Source organism: Zootermopsis nevadensis, unplaced genomic scaffold, assembly GCF_977971745.1.
Source record: "Zootermopsis nevadensis isolate Lab colony 2312 unplaced genomic scaffold, Znev_1.0 Znev_ptg000016l, whole genome shotgun sequence".
NCBI classification, from domain to species: Eukaryota; Metazoa; Arthropoda; class Insecta; order Blattodea; family Termopsidae; genus Zootermopsis; species Zootermopsis nevadensis.
In genome coordinates, this window is record NW_028259148.1 from 6,612,449 (window position 1) to 6,636,634 (window position 24,186).

Below are 24,186 nucleotides of genomic sequence, written 5' to 3' on the forward strand. Positions count from 1 at the left end.
TACAGTTTGGCAATTTCTCTTTCACTTCAGATGGCTGCTATTTCAGATTTTAATCAGTAAACCAATGTTCATAACTGAATGTTTCTTAGTTTTACACATACACACACCCTCCCACAAATGTAAGAATAAGGTCTCTGTACAGGCAGTAGCTCCATTTATTCTGCTTCTTCCCAGCTCACTGCTTGTATCAGTAGTATATTATCGCAGTAGTTGACAGAATTTTTATGTAAAAAAAGGAACAAAATATGCTGGCTCTTAAAATGATTATATGTTATGAACTTGGAAGGAGTTAGTGACTTCTTTCTAGGTTCTCCTAGAAGAACGTTTACTGCTTTATAGTGTTTGAATTTCTGCCATTGAAGATTTAATAAACTTCAAATTTTATGTTACATTGATTTTGTTTCATTTCTTTATTGAGATAATTTATGTGAGGGGTGGAAGTGAAAGAATCATGTTCTGGAGCACTTTTCTATTGCAGAAGAGACAGGGTATAACAAATTGGTATTCTCATTTTTTAGTTATTTGTATAGTAATTTAGATTTTTCATTTGCAGGCACTTGATGGGGCTCTGAAGCAAGTAAAAGCATTGTCTCCAGAAACATCTGCAATGTTCTTCAGTGTAGATTCAGAATCGAAAAAGATCGTTTGTCTCTCTGCAGTGCCTAAAGTGAGTATGTTATATTTATCAGCAACTGTGTGTAGAACCTTACTACTCTTTTCCTTAATTTTAAAAACCTCAAGACAGTGATTTACAGAGGTGGCTTGCATTTGTGAAATTAGAGGGAAGATTCTTGGTTCATTGGTGGTCATCTAACTTAGATACAGATTGGTTAGACGACTTTGCACGACCTAACAGCATTGCAAACAGAACATTCACCAATCATTCACTGTAACACGTGATCAAAAATAGCCACTAAACAAAGATTTTGGTGTTCTGATTGTTCCTTGTCCAAGATGAGCAATTCTAGAAGCTCACAGAGGACTTTTTGATTATTTAGTATGAAATTTCCACTCTGAGAGCAGAGGAATCAACGTACTGTGATGCCACATAGGGAATTTCAGAAAGGAGAAAACATTTAATTTGGACCCTGGGGCAGAGTTTGAATCTCAGCCAGGGTACCAGGTATTTTACCCACTACGGATTTTTGTGGTTTTCTTCAGACATACTGGGATAGTACCTTCATATAAGCCATGACTGCCTCTTATTAAATCCTTACCTTGTTACCATCCATTGTCTTCACTTCTCATTTTACACTATATAATGTATGCTGTTGAAACAGTGTGATTAAATAACCCAAGGATTAATTAACTTTGGCAAAGGAAGCTGGAAAATGCATCATTTTCAATGGCATTAATTGTTTTCAGAGATTGTAGTAATTTTTGTTATGTGTTTCAGAATGCTGTGAACAAAGGACTGAAGGCCAATGAGTGGGTTCAACAAGTCTGTGGTCTTATGCAAGGGAAGAGTGGAGGTAAACCTGAGTCAGCTCAAGCTTCAGGGTCAAATATTTCCTGTCTGCAAGAGGTTCTCAGCATTGCCACACAATTTGCGAATGTGAAGTTAGATACTGGCAGTAGAGGGGCTGAAATAGATGGTCCAGTGTAGCACAGGCTGTCTAGCTGATGTGGATGTACTAAATTTCTTTAATGGCCGACACACTAGCACAAGAACCAGGTTTACAATTATTTTATATGGTTTTCATTCAAGTATAATTTCTTTTAATATAAAAGTACATACACACTTAAAGCTGAAGTACACATTCATGAATCAATTTTGTGTGAGAGTGCTGACTCACTTTGATACATGTATTTGGCATATTTTTGAACTTTATTTTCCTGTGTTGGTCATGGTTCCATTACCTGACATTACCCCAGGTAATGGAGACTGTTATTTAATAAGAAATTCCAACATAATTTGTGTCTTACGAATGTAAGGAAAATTGTAATTTTTCTAACTTAAAGCCAGAGGTAGCAAATTTAGTCCATTAATCTATATCCAAAATATTCACACAGCAAGAATATGATGAATCATTGAATAAAAGAAGAAACAATCCAGTCCAGTTAACTTTATTGCTTAGAATTATCTCTGTTTCAACTCTGAAACTGCATATTACTGTGTTGAAATGTGTTAACACAACATAAAATACTTAAATGTGTACACAACATAATACCCTTTTATCATTAGTAGCTACAACGTTTGTCTTATTGTGTAAAAAACACATACTTCATATCTTGAAGTATATGTCAGAATGTAGCAGGCATTCTTATGAAGTGATGTTTGTACTGTCCAAGCTCGGTGGGAATTCATTTTTGTCAGTAACCTTTAGAAGTGAAATTTTGTTTTCAAAACCTGGTAGTCCAGAGCAGAGTTTCTATTTGTGGAATAAATATGCAGATACAGCAGAGCTGGCATGGATTTAAACATTATTGCAAAATGTACTTTAGGTATTTGCACCTGTATCACAAATATCCGACTATATTAACAAGGAATTATGCAATCGATATATTTCAAAATAAAACTTTTACATGTGTATTAATAATACTTAAGCGTAAGAAGACCACATATGCAATTCAACAACTACAATTGTGTAAAAACATGCATGAGTGACATGAGCCAATTTTCTTGCGAGGTCTACAAGTAGGTAACCAATGTAAAATCTTTGAAGTATAAAGCTATGGTAGTGCCTCAAACACAAGATTTTTCTACAATGTAAGAAAATTGAAATATTTGAGTGTTTAATTTACAGTAAACGATAACAGAACTAATACGATGCCATAACCTAGACAAGTAGCATGCCATCACTGCACATCACTTGTGCAGATGCCCAACTCGTCACAACAGTGGTATTCTGCGTCAGCTGAACATGGCGATGTGAACACGAATTTTCGAAATATGCCATGGATGGTCGGAAATAGTTGAAATTTTGTGTGGATGTCCTGCCACAGGTAAGTAATAACAATGAATACTCTTTTGTGTTACAACACTTGTGATAAATTCACACGCCGGCATCAAAGTCGCGAGGTGGAACAAACTCGAAATCGGCCACGACACCATCAAACTTTATAAGAAGGAATTATGCACAAAGACGTTTGTTTATATTTTCTAACTGGTGCCTATACGAGTATAGGTATATCATAAGACTTTCAAATTCACAAAATGAACGCAGAAAGACTTTTATGGCGAAGAAACAGATAGTGACCATGGTTATGTAAGCGCGTTGTAGCTTCATACGTAAGGATTCGCGCACGCAATTTATCATTCGTAAATAAAGCTGTTACAGTTAAATCCAAACACATTCAAGTGACGGAAATGAAGAAAAACATCCATTAAATATGCAATATGAACTGCAAGGTCAAAAACTTTTTCGAAAAATATGCAACTGTTCGTACGCTTGAATGTAACGTACAGATGGCAGCATGTGCACCAAGAATTTACTAGGTAGACTTGTGATGGCGTGCTTTTTCATTCATTAACTCATCTAAGTAGCTATTGGCCGACAGCAGAGCTCACGAATTCTAACGGAGAAAACACTAAACCGAACCTTACGTGGTGCAAAGACCTATACATCAGCTTTTAAATACGTGAAATAGATGTCAGTCCCGGAAGTGAAGGTCAGTCGTTATAGATTTTATCGAAAGGCGGTGCTGTCTTCGTGATTTAAGGTTTGCCTTGGAATATATCTAAGAGATATTCACCTTGTTAAGTTGAAGCTTTCGGACGTCGGTATTCAAACAAATATGTTCATCGGGATAATTAGCAACATTTATTTCCTATATATATTAATATCACATATTAATCTACTGTGTGCTTCGTACAGTGAAGACGAGAGGACGTTGTCCTTTTAGTGACGTGTGCAAGAAGGAGACAAGTAGAACATTAAATTTACGGTCTGATGTACGTGTACTTGTGAATAGCCGAGATGTATCATTAAACTCCGTGAATTAACTTTCGACACTACACGTGTGCACAAAAGAGGCGTGTTTTTCTTATGGTGACAGCCAAATAAATTCCAAATGTACCTGATTTACTGCAGTTGGACGTGTCTAAATTTGACGTGTGTGTGCATATGTATACATATATATTTCTGACAAGCCGGATCTTTGTAATATCTCGATACATTTTAAAATAAAATTTTGACGTGTACTAATAATTCTAAACCGTAATCAGACCACAAATGCAATTCAACAACTACAATTGCGTAAAAACATGCATAAGTGACGTGAACCAATTTTCTTACAAAGTATACAAGTAGGTAACCAATGTAAAATCTTTGAAGTATAGAGCTATGGTACTGCCTCAAGCACAAGATTTGAGTGTTTAATTTCCAGCAATCGATAATAAAACTAATATGATGCTAGAACATAGACAAGTAGCATTCTGCCACTGTGCATCATCATGCAGTTTGCCTCCTATTATTACCATCATATATGAATGAAGAATATATTGACAATTCTACATTTGTCAGAGAACTGATATCTCCAGACATTTTGTGGTTCAATTCTTAAACACACTAGTTTGTTGGTTGTCCCCATCTGGACACACCTTGGGATGGAAGTGGTGGTGGTATATCATCAGAACTTCAATATCAGTTGTGGTTATGGACACCCCTATTCATCTGGCTTGTCAGCTGCTCCTGCTTGGACACTCCATGTGTTGGCTGTTTGAAGGGGCATTGTTCCATCTATAACTCTCTGTCTGTTTCATCTGAATTTTCTTAAGCATCAGATTAGATGTCTAGAACTGATTAAATAATCATCTTTTTTTCAGTTTATTTTGATATTTCTATTTGCGGATGTCATAATCAATTTCGTTTGTCAGTTTAATTTTTTAGTTTGTAGCAGTTAGGTTATCTGCGTAGTGCAAGAATAAGACTGATGCATGCATTGAAATGTGTAGTATGTTATTTTAAACTGTAATGGTTGTTGCAAGAGTCAGAAATCACTTCTGACATACAGTACAGTTGTCTTCAGAAATTATTCAATAGCTTCCATGCTACACCTTAACATTAATTTTCCTTTACTTAGAACATACAAAAGAAACATGGGGATAACTAAAAATTTATGTAAAGTAAAACTGCATATAACAAGACTAGTTATTCTAAATCTGGAAAAATTAAAATAGAAGCAAATGGATTTATTCTTAACAAAGTACTTTTTGTTTTGAGATCCTAGTTCAACAAAAAGGAAAAGAATTCAGATAAACTTCCTCACTACTATGCTACAATTTAAACCTGGCTGTTTTTAAACACTAGAATACACAGCATATTTAAATAGCAGCTCATAAAGATGAATTTCAGCTATAAATGGCCAACATCACAATGCAAAAATCCACACTACTTTGTTAGAAATTATTCACATCTTCTTGTCACTTCACAGTCAGTAAGATCACTCTTCATCTTCAGTCTTAATATTTTTGTCATATGTTTCTTTAATGACCTTTAACAGCTTTTCAAGGTTTATTCCCATTTTTGCAGAAATAGCAATTACAGGAAGCTTAACTTGTCTCTGCAGATGAGTGAGGTTAACCTATGAAGGAGAAATATATGTCAGTGTGAGGTACCAACTGAGCACAAAGAATTACTGATTCACAACATAATGATTAAAGGTTTGGCTCTATACATTTGAAATCAACAGTTCTGATCTTGCTCACAAGAAAATCAAACTTCAAAACAATTCTGTACATTACAGCAATTCAAGTATTTTTTTCCTGAAATGTGGTTTATTTATTAGTAGTTCATACCAAACTTCCTCAAAATACTTCATGTATGTGACCCTGAACAAAGAACACACAATAATTGACATAATCCTGCAAATGTTAAAATCATTATAGTTTATATTATAATAGCATGATCATATGAACATTTTTTTGTTTAAATTTTTGACTATTGCTACAAACAGAGAATATGCCAGTTAGTCAACAAAGATACAATGATCTTTGTAAAAACAATGAAACTCAAGTTTATTTCCTTTTATTATAGAAACATTTTACTGTAATGAATACAACCTGTCAATCCACAAAAGTTCATTATACCTCAATTTTACTGTACTTTTATGAAGTAACTCCCATGCAGCACTGGCATAAAATCAGCCATGGAACTCTGATAAATAGTAAATCTGAAGGTTTGTGACAATGGTGTATTTTTAAAACAACAAACTCTCTAGACATCTTCCATCATCTTGATTTTAGTTAAGAAATATGACTTTTCAGAGACCTGACTCTTGTCTGCATCCTCAGGTAAAACCTATTCTGTTGGGTCTAATCAATAAAGCTAGTCCCTATCTTCGGAGATGGGGATTGTCTCTAGGTTTTATCGGAGGACGGCGACATGAGTCCAGTCTCCAAAGCGTATTTTCAACAAAAATCAAGATGATGGATAATGTCCAGAGAGTTTGTTGTAATAAATAGTGTTACCATCTTGAAAGATTACTCTTCTCAATGAGGATGCTTTTGTACTATTATAGGTGCAAGGTATCACCTTGGCCTCTGGTAGATCCAGTTTGTTTGCAACAACCAGCTGAGGACGTTGTAAGAGTTCAGGACTGAACTGTGAGAGTTCAAACTGCAGTACTTCCAGATGAGTCCAGGGTTCAGGAGTGGCCAAATCCAACATGAACAGCAGAACTGCACAGCGCTCTGCATGTTTCAGGAACTGGATTCCCAGACCACGGTTCTTGTGGGATCCAGGAATCAAACCAGGCAAGTCTGCAACTGTTGAAACAAGGGATGTTATGAAGTGGCATACAGAAACACAATTACATTACACTGAGAGATTAATTAGTGTAATTCTGAAACAAAAAATCATAAATATATTGGCAAAATATGCACCACAAAAAGAAAGCGAGAATAAAAACACTGCTTTATTTAAATCAGTTCATTTATCTTAATCTCCTGATAACACTTGCCTGCTATCTGGTCATAGTCATCATACTGTATTATGCCCAAGTGTGGTTTCAATGTAGTGAACGGATATGGGGCGATTTTAGGTCGTGCACGTGAAACTGCCTGAAGTAAAGTGCTTTTTCCAGCGTTTGGAAACCCTATCTGAAAATCAAAATACAGAGTCTAAAAAAATGAATAAAATAAGGTCCACATACAACAGAAATAAATCATGTTATATCTGTGTGAAGTGCTGATACTACAATCATCAATAACTCTTCTCACTGTGCAACTGTGATGAGCAGTTTTGCCACCTGTAAAAGCACCTCCTGACACTGACTGACATCTGATTCTTGCATTGTCTTTGTGATATCTTCAGCACTTCCACAATTCTCTTTCCTTCTATTTTGTTTTCCTGCTTATGGGACAGAAATAAGTCACTCAGTCCCAAGCAGGTTTTTCCATGTATCATTATAGTGTGATATAACTAACTCCATGCAACAGAGTCTCTTTGAGAAATTTAGTCACTTAGCTAGTCAGTCCCTCCAGGTAAATATTCCATTTCTTTATTTGCTAATCATCCTGTATTCAACAATATATGTGAGCTACTGACAGTATAATTAATTCAGAATTTATCTTCTAAGATGACAGATTCAAGCAAATGATCATTGCAGATACATTCCCAAATTCTTGACTCTTAAAAAGACTTTTCACTGTATGCACTCTCTTCATTACCAGTCCGATATGTGCCATGGTGCGCACTTCCAGCACATACTGTAATTCTTCTCCTTGTGCCCCATACTCTGCAATGTTTGGAGCCTGATGTGTGTCTGATACAAAGAAATGGTTCCCATGGCCTCCGGCCCCGCCACGTGCCGCCACAAATGTGGTGCCTTCATCTTTAAGGTCACCTACAACTTTCCCGCTGCTTGACTTAATTATAGTGCCAATAGGAACCTGTACAAAGGAAAAAGTCACAGTTTATAGGCACTGGACATAGCAATATAGAGAATTTCTATTACAGTAAAACACTGACTTCACAAAATTGATTTTGTTTTGCTCAGCATTATATTTTGGCTACAGCAAAAGGACCCGCAAGAATAATACTAACTTCTAAATCTGTCTGCCATTTTACATTTTTTGTGAAACGCAGAGATTATAGTGAACCAGTATAGTTCAAAATAAAGTTTGCCCAGCAATTTTTAGTATAGACTCCCAATATCAATTTTAATCAAAATCTGTTTAGTAGTAGAATTCTTCACTGTTGGAATCCCCCAAGTTATCCAAAAGGTGAACCAAGTGTATTGTAAAGCATGCACAATATACAGAAAAGTGAAAATGGTTTCAGTTGAGTATATAGCTTGTAGACATTCAGAAAAATAAAAGTCCTGGTCAGATCTGAACCCCATTCATATAAGCCTGATCTTGCAACTAGCCACGTCTGATCAGCAGACCACACAGGCTTGTATTATTCACTGAACAGCAGGCACTCATAAGCAGCATACAGAACTGCTCTCTAAATTTTCTCAGCCATTTCTGTACTGCTTCAGTTGAGAAGAACTTTATACTCAAAAAGTGTAAACAGAATCTGAGGGGAGACAAACATACACTGTCCTCGCAAACAAACAGAATATAATGTCGCATCTATCTCATACCTGTATTACAGTGTGAGAAGCACTCTTCCCATGGCAGTCCTTATTATAACCTTTCTCTCCATCTGGAGCTCTGAGAACTGATGTCAAGTGGCGTAAGTCCCGTACATCTTTAGTTGCCTAAAAAAAACTTTGTGATTTATCTGAAGCAAATATTACTTTTCCCTAACATATCATCCTGTAGAACAGTAGGCAGTATTCTACTCACTTTCTTCAACAACCCTGAGCTGGTAGATGGTACACAGGGTTGGGAGGAAAGTTAGGAGTAGAAAGCTGAAAGGTTTCAGAGTAACATAGTTAAGAATCTGTTCACTCATGTAGTAACAATATTAGGGAAGTAGCAGAAGTATGTGAATTTTACTGCATCCAAAATCTGAAAAGAAGGGAAAGGAAGTATAGAAATAAATGGACATTTTCCATCCATTGGCCCAGTTTGTAGCAGAAACAATGCCAGAAGGTAAAATAACCAACAAAGGTACCTTTTTTAAATATAAACTGCAATTCCATATCTTTCCCATACTCGTTTCATTCAAAACTATTGCCCACCTTTCATGCATGTAGACACGGTTCATGTTACTAATTGCTTGTGATGCCAGTTCTTTTTCAGCATATTAAAAAAATTTCCATCTACATTCTATCCAAAGTCCCTAAGTAGATTTAATATTGATTTACTTAACAGTAATTTTAAGCTATGAACTACTGTTGTCATTCAGACAATGGACTGTTGATACCATACAAAGCCACAATATAAATTAAAGAGTTATTATTCAAAGTTCATAATACAATAACAGTCATCTGCGACTAGACAGGTGGTGGGAAGCTATGACAGCCTAAAACTACATGAACCATCCTACCTCCTTTGTATGCTGTGATTCATGAAGCAGGACATGGGCCCATTCTTACCTTTATAATGATATCACTTTCTGTTGCAGTGTGGTGTCATAAAAATGTGAGAAAATGTATAGGTTTACTACACCAATGTTCTACAAACTTTCTACATCCACAGCATACCCTGATTTATCAAAGACACGTGTTGGCACAGCACAAAAATTCAATCATAAAAAGGGGGTATGAAACTATATATGGCCTTAAATATTTATCTATATTTAAATCCTTGCCCTGTAAGTGTGCAGGTGTATGAAAACAAAACATAATACCTTGAAACTATCGATGATGAACCAGTGTGTGTGTGTGTATTACAAATTCTAATCACAAAGATGAGATATTGCCTTTTTCTAACTATAACATATGAATATACAATTCCTTATAAAAACTTATGAAACTGCGTGGCAGCACAGCATGTGTCGCACCACACCAGCTGCAAAACACTGATCTACAGTGTTGATGTGATAGTGTTTGTTTAGTTTATTTTAAGCCAAGCTTGGAATATCACTGACGTGAAACAATACATGTCCTCCATGCCCTCCATCCCCTCCATCTGGTCCTGCCGTCTCATTGGCCCACAGCTGAAGGAATGAGATAGCACCATCACCTCCATTTCCTCCGATTGCACGCACTGTGCGCATATCTACAAAGTACTGCAGCTGGAAGAAATATGTTTTACACACCTTTTTAGGTGCATTCATAATGAAACACTGCATCTATTAACATTGCCATATCTGTCTGCCTGTAAGTCCCCATATAATAACTTGAGAAATGCTAAATAGATTTTCATGAAATTTGTAATGGATAGTTTTACTAAAATTTGTCAACATATTCCAATTTTGGTTAACAATAACGGACACTTTACATGAAAACCTTCATGCACTTTTATGCAAAGAAGTGTCTGGTTGGGGAATCTCATGTTTACTTTGGTTGCATGGAGAATCCCCAGCCAGCTTCTCAACCACATTGGAAAATCCCCCATTACGATCATCAGCCAGTTAGATGCTCTGCCCACACAAAAGTCACTGACTCCAGACAACTCTGATGTCACAGGTGCTGATCACAAACATCAGGTTCTTGTAGACATAACCAAAATTATGTTTTGTAGCATATATTTCCCAACTTGTTCTACAATGCAGACAGACATAAAGCAAGATTTCTGTCTTCTGGGTTGTTGCGCTGTGTAGTCTGGTCGGTGTTTGCAACCATCGACCAGACACAGCGCAACAACCCAGAAGACAGAAATCTTCATACTCACTGCTGTGAAAACCTCAGATCATACAGACATAAAACAATTAATAAATTAGAATCTTGTATGAAACTGCTGCAAAGGTATGATACATTCATTCTTTATCATGCTGACTTTTGTTGGCCACGTTTCTTATACAAATGTGTTATTTTTGATGTTCAAAAGGTTTGGCTGGCTCATGACAGGTTCAGTGAAAATGGTAATGAACCTTTATAATCCACAAAAGGTGCAAGATTGTTAGCTTCTCAAGAAGGACTTCACTGTATCTTGCAGAGATCTTGGCGATGACTTCACCACCGTGTTAGATAAGGCACATGAAATGCATATAAACCAGACACGATATATTGCGTGCATAGTGAAATCTATAAAGTTGCCGATTTCCCTAAGTCAGCCTTTTTAAAACCATAAAAGGGATATTAGTTTAACTTTGACACTTGTGTATGTTGACCACTCTTTACAATTTCTTTTTTCCCTTCTGTACCATTTTAACATTCTCTTAGCACTTAGGATGTATATAAATTGACAGCCCTTATGTTTTTCAGATTCGAACTGTAGCAGGGAAAAGAGGCAGGACACCTTTAATCATACACCCCCCCCAATGTGCACATGAACTAATACCCATTGAGAACTGAGTACAGACAACAGGAATGGTGCTACTTATAGCAATTCACTTGTGTTACATATGAGGCAGCATGCCATGGGAAATGTTTCAGGCAAAATTTAAAGAATTAAATTTCCCAAATTTGGTATTATGCTATTTATCTAATTAACAATGTGTGTGATGTCCATTTTATTATTACTGTAACTATACCAAGTCTCGATCCTGTTGGAAAACAGTGTGGACTTATTTCAAAGTGCCTTTCGTTATTAAGAATTAAAGACAAAATAAACCAAACCAATGTAAGTTACCTTACAGTAGTACACAACTTTAAGATTATACTTTCTGTTGTCTCACTATTACAAGCAACTTACCATTTTTCTATCAGATTTTGCTTTCTTGCTGCGAAGAGCGGTGGCTGTATGATCTGACATGCGAGTACTCTGCTCCCTTAAAGCAAACCTGACCATACTCCAAGTCACGCAGTTTCGACCAAATATGGAAAACATTATTTACCCCACTTTTAACATTAAGTTCTAAGAACAGATAGCTCCTGAAAGGACCAAAACACACATTCAGTATCAAAAACTCAAATCTCCTTTACAGTCAAAATTACAACTGATAAAGTAAATGTAAGAGGGATAATATATATAACACAGATTCCTATGTGGCTTAAGTGATTTTAAGACAGTAGAATACAGGTTTTCATGTGAGTTAAATGGTTTAAGACAGATGGGAGGACATTATGTATGACAAAAGATCCAACCATCCAAAAACTTCAAGAACCTTTCTAGATGTAGAAAATGACTGAAATAATGAGAAATGATTAACAGTTAGTTGTTCAGAAGACAGCAGAACTGGGCATGAATAGCAAAATTATGAGACTGGTTCTGGCCAGAGATTTTAAGATGAATAAAGTATGTATGCAACTGGTACGTAGAACCTTGTGATGAGACTTTGGTTTTACTTGAGTCTTCAGTGGAAAAGACCAATCCCCAAAATACGAGGGTGTTTCAAAAAGTAACAGCAAATTGACAATATTTCAAGAAACGAATACACCAGGCATTTCAAACTCCCGCACAGGGAAGATACATTCTTAGAGAAGGTTTTGACACTGCCCAATAAATGGTGTGGCGTACTTAATTGGAAGGGATGCATATACGAAATGGCGGCGCACTTAGCTGTTTGCACCGTAGAGGTGCAGCGAGCAATCATCAGATTTTTGTGGTTGGAGGGTTTGAAACCTCGTGAAATTCATAAAAGAATGCTGCATTGGCGAGAGAAGAGTGTACGAATGGGTAGATGCGTTTAAAAATGGGCGAACGTCAATCTGTGATGACCAACGCTCCGGTCGTCCATGATAACGCACGCCCTCACACCATTCAGAGATTGAGATTTCAGATCTTTCAGCCCTGACCTTGCTCCCTCTGATTATCATATGTTTGGACCCCTTAAGGACGCTTTGATTTGGGAATGATGACGAGGTCAAAGAAGCAGTGCATTCCTGGCTGAAGGCACAACCAAAAACATTTTTTTCTGATGGAATAAAGAAGTTGGTGCAACGGTGTGAGAAGTGTATTGAAAAGGAGGGTGATTATGTAGAAAAATGACATATCATTTGTATCTCTAATTAAATTATATATCTCAAAATATTTAATTTGCTGTTACTTTTTGAAACACCCTCGTATAAAAATGTGCAAATATCAAAACCATGCTCATCTGCTTTCCTGTACATCATAGGAATTATCCATTATGAATATGTTCCTCCAAAACAGTGAAACAAACATTCTACCACCAAGTTCTAAAATGTCTGAGACAGCATATTCATTGAAAACATCAAACCTTTGTTGAGATATAACAATGTGAATTTTAGACCAAAAAAGGAATGTTGAAACATCCAATACTCACCTGACTTGATCCTGTATGACTTTTTGTTTCCAAAACTAAAATACTGTTTGAAATGGTCTAATTTGAACAACTTGACAACATTCAGAGCAGAATGGTGATTTTACAAAAAAAGATATTTGGAATTTATTTCCAGCTGAGTTGTAGGCAGAAATATTGTAATGTGTACATAAAAACAGAAGGTAAGTAACTGTTTTTAAAGAATCAGTTCAGTATTTTTCCAGAACTCATGTGTGAATATGTATTTCATCAAGATCCATAATTTTTTCATATGGAAGCCACTGTTATGACAGGGAATTTTATAGTTTTGGCATGTCACTCTTTAAACTGCTCATTAGCACAACTCACACAGCATTAATCCTGAGGATTTAACAGGGCAGTGTTTGCTCTCATTTAAGCATAAATGACGAGCAGTATTTGTGACTTACAATGTTTATTGAACATGAAAATATTCGCTCACTTAAAACAAAACATCAACACACTGTCACTGAAATAAAATTACATATTAGAAGTATAAATGTTATGACTTTTAACATCATTCAAATTAGTAAGAGTCAAAAGTTAAGATGTAAATGTGACAAAAGATGCTACCAGGCTTCCATTTTTTGTAATTTACAAAAGTATTCAAGAAAACAAATCACCTTCCCCAATACAGCAAATCTGTCAAATTCTAGAAAAATAATTGTGTAGCAAGTATTAGATAGACTTTCAATTTCAAAATGACAAATGGGGATTTCTACTGATCTTTCTGAAGTGATAGCTTAATTGCAATGATGTCAGCACTGTAACTATGACAGACTAAAATTATGACAATCAGAAATATGTTTCTCCATGGTGAAATACCAAACCAACAACAGCAAAGTCCATTAAACACTGCACTGAAACATATAATCTATTGACTTTCTAAACTCATTGCAACCAAATGTACATTTTATTTTGAAAGCTTTGAAACTAGCAGCTTAAAACATAATTTACAGTATCACAGGACCATAATTTACAACTCTAGAAATATGTGAACATTAAATGAATCACTGCATATGAATTATTCCCAAATTTATCACCTTATAGAAACCCCTAATTTTACACATAGTATTTTTCCTATAACAGATTCTTGAATGTCAATAGCTTTCTGTTTAGACAAAGCTTTGTCAAAAGACTGGTAAGTAATCCTATAGCAATGACTTCTCCAGCCATCAGGAGATTCATACAGGTTCAAAAATTCTACATTAGTTATTATATCAGCAGCTATTTGCCATAATATGCTGTAGAACTTTACTAATGAAAAGGCAGGACTTTCAGTAAAACATATATCTAATGTATAGGCCAATGATTCAAAACAAGCAAGTCTTAAAAATGGAATATTCCCATCAAACACAACACAAGACTCTTGAGCCCATAACTGTCTCCAATTTTTAATGTCAAACAATAATTCTGAAAGGTGATCGAGATGTACCACACTCACTGACACACAATTTGATTTCCCCCTACTTGTTACAGTCAGGGAAAATTCTTGTGCCACCTTTAGAGTTATATCTGATGAAGTACAATTTTTTATAAGTATGTTCTTGCCAGAAATAAATCTGTGACCAAACTCTGATACATTTTCAAAATGAGATACTGACAAATGCCTAACATCTTTCTTAAATGTCTGAAGCATTCTCCTTATATATTGTTCACATACACCAGATCCATATCCCAACAATAAAACATGGCACGACAATGGTGGGCAAGAAAAATCAGTCCCTACATCATTGAAAACTAATCCTGGGAAGATAATAATTTCATCAGTAGCCTGATTCCACAACTTTAGTACATCATCCAGAACATCAAGGAGAGAGTGTCGCAATGAACACTTAGATTCTTGTTCCTCAAAGTAACACACTGGACCACCAGTTGGTAGTTTAGTGTGCAGTGGCATATCAGTATCTGAAACATGTCTCACTTTAGCACAAATAGTCTCAACAAAAGTCTTAAACTCCTTATTCAGATAATACATGGCAGATCCTTCCATCACAAAAGGATTCTTCCTGTATTTCATACCATAAACACTTCTACATATTATATTTCCAAATTTTGTTTGCAATGTCTGATCTTCCAGATGATGTAATAGTATCTCCACTTCTGTACTGGGATAGAGAGATTCTCGTTTGCTGAAAATGTGCACTAGAGCACCATCTGTGTGAAATGCTGAGTCTCCTCCTCTGTACCCAACACTTGTATACTTTGGAAATATGTCACTTCTAAATTGCTCCACAGATACCAGAACAAAATCTCCTTGTGCAGCCATCTCAACAACTTTCCATGTATCATCCCACCGACGTACCAGTTTATCAACTCTGGTGCCTCCTTGCCCCTTACACAGTGATACCAATATTCTTCCATCCAATGTAACCATTTCTTTAGCGCTTTGAAAATATCCCTTTAGGAGTGCTCTGTTTAGGTGTATTTTCATTTTCCCTTTAATATGAGGGAAATTGAATATGATCTTTGAAAACCTTTCATTTTTAAGAACAGGATGATTATCCAATTTTGTTGCATCTACATCCAATAGCACTCGAACTCCTGCAAGAAATTTTGTGTATCATTCATACAGTCAACTCAAATAAAATGCACAGCCATTACTACTGTACTCTTGATGGAGTTTTTATACGAAATAATGGCTACCTTTAGTTAGACTATCTGCTTAATGCCAATGCTTCACCCTGTCAGCCCTACCTGATCTATACATAGTCAGTAAACTCAACAAAATAAAATGTATACTGTATAAGCATGTCTCAGTTGCATATTTTTCTCATGTGTGACAATGAAAGTCATCCTTATTGTCATAAAAGTTAACTGCACAAATAGGAATCATGTACAGGTCTGTCTTGTTATAAATTGCATAAAATGAAAGCCTGGGAAGTATTTAACAGTTGCTACTGATATATAGCAGATAACAAGAGTATATATGACAATGAATGAAAACAATATTGGATTGGCCTATTGTTGGAATGTGGCCATCTCATACAGCACTTACCTTTCTGTTTTAAATATGTAATATTCTCTGCTGTTGATTTAAGCAGAATATTAGAGCCTAGGCATGATGCTGTTATTGTTATTGGAAGATTTAAATCCACTAAACCAACAGCAAAGGAAAAGTTGCCTTCTCCTACGAGCAGTACAGAGTCCCCTATCAAAAATACATCACGATGCATATTCCTTTTAGCTTATTTTAACTTCTGAAAGTAAACAAAATTATCAATCTCTTTTACAATAAATCCAGAATTATGTACTGTCATATGTTTTTACCCCACTATTTCTGTCCTAATTTCATTATCTGTTGATGTACTACCTAGTAAAACATGTACTTATGTCCACCAATATAATCACTGTCGTCGTTCTTCCCACTGCAAACTGATCACGATTAATTCACAGTTTTGTGACAAATTACATATTTTGTGCGACGCTTCTTGGTTAATAAAAAATACAAATTGGGAGTAAATTTGAAATCAATTAGTCACTTATTCGAGAATAACAAGTTACATTAAGCAAACGATCATCAGCAAAAAAAATTATGAACGATAATATAAGTTGGTACTCCCAGCACTCACAATTCTCCCGTATGTTTCATTTAATAAACAATAGAAAACCGAAATATGATGTGAAAATCTCACAATACACTGCCGGTATATATCACAGAAGACAGGAATACACTAAGATAATCAGCATACTCAATGAGTGTAAGTGGTACACAGTGATGACAATAATGCGAATCACAAAAATAAAACTAAACGGCCACGAGATTGGTTTTTGATAATATGACCAAACATTATACTCCTAGCGTCATTTTCTCCAATATCCTGACTCCTATTACTACACCGTACTAAACTCGCACAATTTAGATCTAATGCGATTTTATAATAAACAGTTACCCAACAAAAACAATTTCAAATAACGGTCGCGAACATGAACTCATCAGCGCTTGAGTTTCTGAAATTTCCGTAGTAGCTTGATTATTCAGTTTCTGCTATCCCTTTGAAAGATACAACATATTTTCGTAATGTAGAATATTTTTACATCACTTTTAAACACTGTGGTCCTGAAAGGGACATGATGTGAAACCTATAAGCAGTGATAAAGAACAACTACAAATAATATTCCTTGATGGAAATGAAGTTCACAGATACAAACAACACAACCACGGCTCACCGTAGACCAGCAACGGCCTTGAGATCAGTGGACTAAAAACTAATTGCCCAATACACCAACTCCTGTGCAACCAACAGCCAGTGGAGTGTTTCTATATATGATTTGATAATAACTTACCTTATGCTCTGCTAAAACATGATCTTTTGATTTATATTATATGAATTAACTTTTTTGTGTAACTGATGATGACCTCTTGAGGTCGAAACGTGTTTGGCATTGATATCCTACACAGAGTAAGCAGTTGTTTGTATGAACATTTTACATTTCAATACACTACACGGTATGCAAAGTTTTAAGGTTACTGAGTGGTGCATCTTTGATTTCTGAGAAAAAAATTAGATTTATTTCTCTGCAGTGACTTGGCAGTACTGTGTTCCTGGACTTTCCATGGAATATCAAGTAATGTGTTTTTATGTAAATGAAACTTTTTTTCTAAAACAGAGAAAAGTATAGGTTTATATGGATATGTATTACAGTATTTATTTTATTTCCTCTACTGGCAACTGAAGGTATAACATGGAAGTTTATATGTGAGGAAATATTTTTTGGTATAATATTTGTGTGAAGCGGGTTTACTTGTGCGCCAGCACAGTGTGACACGTGACATTTATCCAATCATAGAAGGGAAGGAAGTTACGCCAATATCGTATACTCCAATCACAAGTGTATCATTTCATTGGTGTTTTTCTAAAGTACAGCTGTTATTTGTTGTTATGCAGTCTGGCGTTAGTCCGACGGCGGAGAAGAGGATATCTTGATTTCGAAGTAGGTTGAACAGTTCTTGTTTTCGAATTAGGCGGAACAGAAAAGTAAATTCCGCATTGTAAAAGGATGTCTGTTTGGTTAACGCGTAAGTCATTGTTAATGTGTCATTAATATTAGGTTTTACTTTGGAGTCGTCACGTCAGTTGCATTGAATTACAAGAATTGCATCTTCCAGCATAATGATAAAGTATTAATTTTTGTTTGCAAGACAACGAAACATTGTTGAGGAACCGAATAATTTAAAATTAATTTCATGTTTTTACATTTTAATTTCTTATGTGCTCCGTATATTCTTGAAGCGTTTACAATACTACTATTTCTATTATTGATAATAATAGTCCTCTGAGTCTGCAGAACAGAGTTTAGTAATGTGGGAAGGGGAATGTGATCTTTTTATAGATGTGAGAATACTAGTTTAGTGTTTGGAAATATTTCTGTCTGTTGGATAAGGATATGAAACAATCTGAGTTTGGTGTTGAGTGAATGTTATAGTTTTATGTCATTGTATTGAATGATGGCTATCAAGTACTTAATTTTTTTATTAAAAAAATACTTCTACCACTAGTGATGGGTGTATTTAGTTTTGCAGGTTTCTTCCCTTTGTTTAATCAGGATAAGTGTGATAAAGTTTCCCCACTTCCTGCAAGTGCAGAGAGTTTTGCTGCTTCATTTCCATGTCAAATGCGCTATGATTTTTTCGCAGTCAAAATGACAGCCTACCTACTGTGTATGTAACATAAATTATTTCTTCCCTCATGTGCAGAGATGTATGGCAGCTGATGAGACATGTATAGATGAAGATTGTTTTCTTTCTTTTTCTGATAGATAAGGGAGAGGTAGAATGAGTTCTGTTGGGAATTCTGGAGGAGACAGTCGAGAGACTAGCCAAGAGAGACATCCAGTTGACCTGGCAGCTAAGACAACGCTGAAAACTTCTGTGGATTGTACTAGACCAACTTCAGTTAGTATCTAATTTTATTTTGAAATATGGTGAGAAATAACCCACCTTTGTCTGCTTTCATTAATATCTGTTGAAGAAAGATTTATGTTTTGATAAGAAATTAAACATTAAACTGGGACATTTTTAAGTTTAACAACACTTAGCAAATGCTTTTTGAAATCAATAGTGATGCATTCAGTCATTCGAAGGGGATATTTGGAAAACAAGCCTGCGCTTGGCATCTTAATATCCTTGTAAAAAAGTGCAAAGTCTGTTGAAATTATTTGTGAAAAGACAGTTTAAATTAAGGCCAATACATTTATATGTTGATAGCTCAGATGATGAAAGTGTCAAATGTTGGTATGATTAGTCAATAATGTATTGGAAATTATGTTGAAGGAAGTGGTAATGACCTAATTTAAGGTACTATCCTGGCATTTGCCTGAAGGGGCTGAGGAAAACCATTAAAATCCTCAGTCAGGATAGTTGGTCTCCAGGCTGAGATTTGGACCCAGGACCTCCAGAATATGAAGTAGGAATGCTGACTGCCTGACCATGAAATTTGGTAAGGCCAAAAATAATGCATTGGCAGTTATTCATTTCCTCAAGTTAAAGGAAAGTCAAAATGTAGACTTACTTGAAATTAACAGAATGTATGAAAATTGTGGGTGCACCTTGTTTTTCTGTTTGTATTAAGCCTTTGCTGTGTTGAATTTTGTATGTCGGGTTAGTTTGTTGAACAGTTTTATTTTGTGTTGGCCAGATATGCATAAGGCGGCTCCGTAGATAGCCAGGCTTGTTGTTTTGGGATGTTGAGTGTGTCTCTTGTAGGCTAAAGATCATGTAGAAATAATTTGGAGTATGGTAATAGTGATGTATCTTCTATATGTGAAGTCATGTGATTTTATCCATTCTGAGTTGTACTTGTACTACGGAGTGGTAGATTTATTGTGTCCCCGAAGCTTCAGCGAAAGTGGTATCGGAGGATTTTCAGAATCGGTAGCCAACAGATTTCTTGATCCAGAACTTCTGTTTATATCGGATAATGCAAGCTTTACATTAGTTGGCAACATAAACAGATACTGGTGTTTTGAAAATCCCTAACCAGTTTATGAAGTTATTTTGTGTGACCTTGAATTTGGAGTGTAAGATGCAGGGATTGCATACAAAATCACAGGGCCTTTGTCTCTTTTAAGGAACAATAAATTGTGGCTTATGTTTGATTAATTCTGACATCATGCTTCAGGGAATTAACAGAAGAAGAGAAAATGCATGTTTACTTCATGCAGGACATTGCCACATCCCACACAGCATATTTCTCTGTGACTGAATTATTTGGCAAATCTTTGAGAGATTTCTAGATTTGAATACGTGAGATTTTTATTTGTCAAAAGAACTGAAAGACTATATTCCAAGAGAAATTGCTAAAGTTTTGAGATTAGCTCTGTTGTGTGCTGAGAAACACTTTCAGAAGGAGGAGGTTAGCACTTCAGCACTCTTCTTTAAGATAAGGTAAGTTAAAATGCAGGGGAGAAACAGACTCTTAAATTCCTGGCAGGTGCAGGCTTCCAATGCAGCAGTACTTCAGTGACAGACAGTATATCTACCAACCAGTAGATTTATCCTGGTTAAGTTGAACAGGTAACATTTTTAAATTGTAGACCAGCTTGTTATAAATGCAAGCTTTAATATTGCTTGAATTATTTCAATAAATCAAGTAGTTTTAATTTTCTTTAAACTCAGTTTGAGATTTACTATATTGCACTGATTGACTTCTGTGTTGTCGCTGTCAACATTCTACAAACAAAGCTTAAAAACATCATTTGAGTTTTATTGATATTTGTTATGTAATGTGGTAGAAGTTTGATTAAACAAACATTAGGTTTTAAATTGTGAGTTCAAGGGTTTCAGCACTGTGTTCTCATAAAGATTGTTGCCAACGTTTTGAAGGAATCTGCAATCTCTATATTTTTAGCAGATGTAGCAGCAGTTTCCTCTGAAATAATGTTGATTGTTTACATGACCACATGATGTCCCAACCCAGAAATGTCTAACGATTCACTGCCATGAAAATCTCAGATCTGTGATGAAATGAAAGATTGATTATGTTATATTGTACAAAAACCAGTTTTACCTCTTTTAGCTAACTAGCAATTATAATTTTGTGTTCGTAATACAGTGATTAGCATGTAAAAGAACCTTATGAGCATGAACGAGATGTTTTATAAGCAAAATTGAGCAGCCATTTCTCACCCATGTCTTTGGTAGAGGCCTTGCAATGGTCTGATAATTCATCCAAGAAGTCCCTACCAGACTTCCCAAAAAATAGATCAGATACCCTCTGCTCCATGCAGGAGATAAAAGGGTATATGGTGAATATAGTGATTAATTTGATAGAATTAAATGTTGTCTTGTACTTCAGATACAATCTTCAGGCCAACTTCGTGGCATTGTTACAACCACAGGCCATTCTGTAGGACGAGTTCAAAGTTCTGGTATGCAGACTGTTGTCATGAGCAGCACTACTGGCCCACAGATGCCTCTGAAGCAAGGTGCGTACAAGATTTTGTTAGTCATTGTAAACATCCATTCTTCAAAATTCTTTGGTGGAGATTGGAACAAATATATGTGCACTGGTATAAAGAATATTTTATAGGTTATGTAATGTTTGTTTTTGTTAGTCTGTTCATTTTGCCCTGGGAATACTGAGTGTTAATTTATTATTGTTTTTTATTGCCTGTGAGTCATGACTTGTTAACAATTGAATCTATTCAGTACCTGTTTGGGTTAGGGGGCACTTTCTTTGGGTATAAAGTGGATGGAGCATGAGGCTGACCATTCACCTCCATGTAGTATTGAGGTTAAGAATACTTTATCTATATGCCTTCATGGCTTGGTGCATTGGCACAGGGACAACTTTTCTTTTACCTTTATATGGAATTGTTTGATGAGTAGCTCTAGAGATGGATTGTTTAGTTACACAACAATTCATTTCCAGCTGCAATGGATATAGAGGTTAAATGATATGGGAAGATATTCATGAATAGTGAGTTTGTATTTGGAAGCAAGTGCTGTCCTGTCATTTGTCTGGAGAGACTGACAGCACTAGGAAAAACCATATGGGTCAAGATTTGATGAGCGTCACTGCTACATCCGCCTATTTGGTGTATGATGGAAATTATTACTTTGGGACCATAAGTTACTTGATGTGTTGTTCTGATGATGGAGGCAGCAAACACTTCTGACACTGATAAACTTATGTCAGACTACACAGTGCAATTACCCAGAAGATATGTCATCTTCATACTTGCTGTCATGAGAACCTCAAATCACACATAACTTATTCATTCAGATGCTTCAGTTTTGGCATACATTCATGATATTTTTGTTGAATTTGTAGTGGGGGTTCCTCGTAGTGCTATGCCGGCATGCACAACTTCTAGCACAGCTACACTGGTACAAAGTGTAATGGCAGCAAGCACTCGGCCTTCTGTAGTACCTGCAACATCTCCACTACCCATGCAATCAAATGCCACAGTGTCTGGTACTCATGTCTCCACAACTTATCATGTGCCAAGAGGTGAGTTTGTAGATGTGAGCAAGAAATTCTGGGAATAACTTGCAAATTCTGTTTTCCTTCTAAGGCTTTCATGAAAGGCTGTCAGATATTACAGTTAATTGCTGGGTATAATTTCCACTAAATCAGAGACATTATAACCTCGCAGATTCAAATTTTGTATTGTGTTAGTCTATCTTTCATACAGAATTTATATGTATGTTATTAATGTTTCTACACTGTTTTTCATAGCTCCAGTCACACTGATTCAGTGATCTTTATTAATCAGGTCATTAAGACAGATGTAATGTGTTTAAATGGTGCAGTGTTGTTTAATGGTACCTGCACCTTGTGGTGGTGGGGCTTGAGTACCTCAGTGACCCCAAGAGCTATGCTGGCGGTAGCATAGCTACTGGTAGGGCCTCCCTAGCCAGATTGGTTGAGGGGGAGAGGTCAGACTAAGACAGGTACCCTGGTCCTCCAGGTTGGGGGTTGGTCGCAAGGCTAACAACCTTGCACCGTAAAAAGGAAGATGTTTTGAAACCTCAATCAAAGCCTCGGACAGACGGACCTAACAGAGGACCGAATGGAAGAGGAGAATTGAGGAGGCCATGGACCGAATATGGGCCGGAGAGCCACAGAAGAAGAAGAAGAAGAAGTTGTTCTAGCTAGTAAGAAGGAAGTTCAAAGATGGGGTGGTCTCAAATGGTATGATACTTGTATGAAGCTTTATTCTAGTGTCTATTAGTGTTCAGAAGTTGCGAGGAGAGGATACACATGCAGGCTTTCATAGACATATAAACGTAGCCTGTACCACAGAGATAGACAGACATTTCTGTAAGCTTATGTCTTCTCTTTTACTTGCTTTCTTATGTAAGATTCTCATATTTATATCTTGAATTGATTATTTTCTGTTGCACTAGTGCAGTGTTCTTGTTATTGCTGTTATTATAGTTGTTGGAAGCACAAAAAATATTAAAATTAATCTTTGTTACTCTTACAGGAGTATTGTCTTTGAACATTGTCCTATTCCTAGATAAACAAGAAATATAATGTTTTGGCTCTGTATCAGATCTCAGGTGGAAGGAAACAGTATGTACTATTTGGGGCACATTATGTAAAAACACTATACATTATTTTTTGTGAATCAACGACTGATGTGCCAAGCACCAAACTTCCATCCACGTGTTCTACAGTAAAGTTGTCAAAGTTAAGGAAATTAAAAGAAGCTAAAGAAATAGGTTTTATTTTTTGGAAATTCTAGGACATTGTGAAAAGTTAATGGTATGTTGAATTGTGTGTGTATGTGTGGGAATTTGCAGTTTTTAGGATGTGGAGAAAGAAAAGCTTATGGTAATATGGTTTCTGATGACATTTTGCTTTTATGTGCTACTTAAAGATAATAATCTATGCACAGGTGCAGCAGCGGTTGCAAATATAGCTGCTCCACGATCAGCTGTAGCCACTCCCATAGTAAGATCCACAGCAAACCTTCAGTCTACAGCAGGCACACAGCACACAACTAGGCAAGTCATTAAGAATTCATATACTTTTTTCCTCATTCTTGGATT

At 36.0% G+C, this 24,186-nt stretch overlaps 4 protein-coding genes across 17 annotated transcripts in view; 2 read left to right on the forward strand and 2 right to left on the reverse strand.

The window, feature by feature from the left end:
- AlaRS (alanine--tRNA ligase, cytoplasmic) overlaps positions 1–6,867 on the forward strand; it is a 24,950-nt gene extending 18,083 nt beyond the window's left edge. For all 5 annotated transcript variants that reach the window (XM_087349499.1, XM_022079591.2, XM_022079589.2 and 2 more), the window contains 3 exons: positions 554–667; positions 1,397–2,946; positions 6,463–6,867. In XM_087349499.1, the coding sequence (XP_087205625.1) occupies positions 554–667; positions 1,397–1,606 (324 nt within the window). In that variant the 3' untranslated portion in view covers positions 1,607–2,946; positions 6,463–6,867. The remainder of the gene's footprint in view (positions 1–553; positions 668–1,396; positions 2,947–6,462) is intronic.
- Positions 4,881–16,314, reverse strand: LOC110837467 (mitochondrial ribosome-associated GTPase 2). 2 transcript variants are annotated; one of them, XM_087349508.1, is made up of 8 exons: positions 16,183–16,314; positions 11,636–11,814; positions 9,927–10,073; positions 8,533–8,649; positions 7,613–7,834; positions 6,904–7,042; positions 6,477–6,709; positions 4,881–5,526 (listed from the first exon to the last, which is right to left on the reverse strand). In XM_087349508.1, the coding sequence occupies exons 2-8, from the start codon at positions 11,768–11,770 to the stop codon at positions 5,386–5,388; spliced, it is 1,134 nt and encodes a 377-aa protein (XP_087205634.1). In that variant the 5' UTR covers positions 11,771–11,814; positions 16,183–16,314; the 3' UTR covers positions 4,881–5,385. The 2 variants fall into 2 exon arrangements, with proteins under 2 accessions (XP_087205634.1, XP_021935302.2); XM_022079610.2 differs by lacking the exon at positions 16,183–16,314 and having other exon boundaries at positions 11,636–13,050.
- LOC110837466 (ferredoxin-fold anticodon-binding domain-containing protein 1 homolog) lies at positions 13,583–17,625 on the reverse strand. 6 transcript variants are annotated; one of them, XM_022079597.2, is made up of 3 exons: positions 17,472–17,625; positions 16,183–16,384; positions 13,583–15,728 (listed from the first exon to the last, which is right to left on the reverse strand). In XM_022079597.2, exons 2-3 carry the CDS (start codon positions 16,358–16,360, stop codon positions 14,224–14,226), a joined length of 1,683 nt encoding a protein of 560 aa, XP_021935289.1. In that variant the 5' UTR covers positions 16,361–16,384; positions 17,472–17,625; the 3' UTR covers positions 13,583–14,223. The 6 variants fall into 6 exon arrangements, with proteins under 6 accessions (XP_021935289.1, XP_021935290.1, XP_021935287.1 ...); XM_022079598.2 differs by lacking the exon at positions 17,472–17,625 and adding an exon at positions 17,078–17,335; XM_022079595.2 differs by lacking the exon at positions 17,472–17,625 and adding an exon at positions 16,757–16,890.
- Positions 17,569–24,186, forward strand: part of Sap130 (Sin3A-associated protein 130) — a 32,237-nt gene continuing 25,619 nt past the window's right edge. For 2 of the 4 annotated variants that reach the window (XM_022079683.2, XM_022079685.2), the window contains exons 1-5: positions 17,982–18,119; positions 18,945–19,080; positions 21,482–21,611; positions 22,460–22,639; positions 24,033–24,141. In XM_022079683.2, coding sequence (XP_021935375.1) covers positions 18,961–19,080; positions 21,482–21,611; positions 22,460–22,639; positions 24,033–24,141 — 539 coding nt within the window. In that variant the 5' untranslated portion in view covers positions 17,982–18,119; positions 18,945–18,960. Of the gene's footprint in view, positions 17,588–17,981; positions 18,205–18,944; positions 19,081–21,481; positions 21,612–22,459; positions 22,640–24,032; positions 24,142–24,186 lie in introns of those variants that run through there. The other 2 variants (XM_087349498.1, XM_022079684.2) reach the window with 2 other exon arrangements.

Coding starts and splice junctions, on each gene's coding strand:
- LOC110837467 (XM_087349508.1), bottom strand. CDS start 11,770: ATGTTTTCCATATTTGGTCGAAACTGCGTGACTTGGAGTATGGTCAGG. Junction 8,650..9,926: donor GAGGACATGTATTGTTTCAC/GTCAGTGATATT, acceptor AGTTTTTTTTAG/GCAACTAAAGATGTACGGGA. Junction 7,043..7,612: donor CCATGGCACATATCGGACTG/GTAATGAAGAGA, acceptor TTTGATTTTCAG/ATAGGGTTTCCAAACGCTGG.
- LOC110837466 (XM_022079597.2), bottom strand. CDS start 16,360: ATGCATCGTGATGTATTTTTGATAGGGGACTCTGTACTGCTCGTAGGA. Junction 15,729..16,182: donor TACATATTTAAAACAGAAAG/GTAAGTGCTGTA, acceptor AATTTCTTGCAG/GAGTTCGAGTGCTATTGGAT.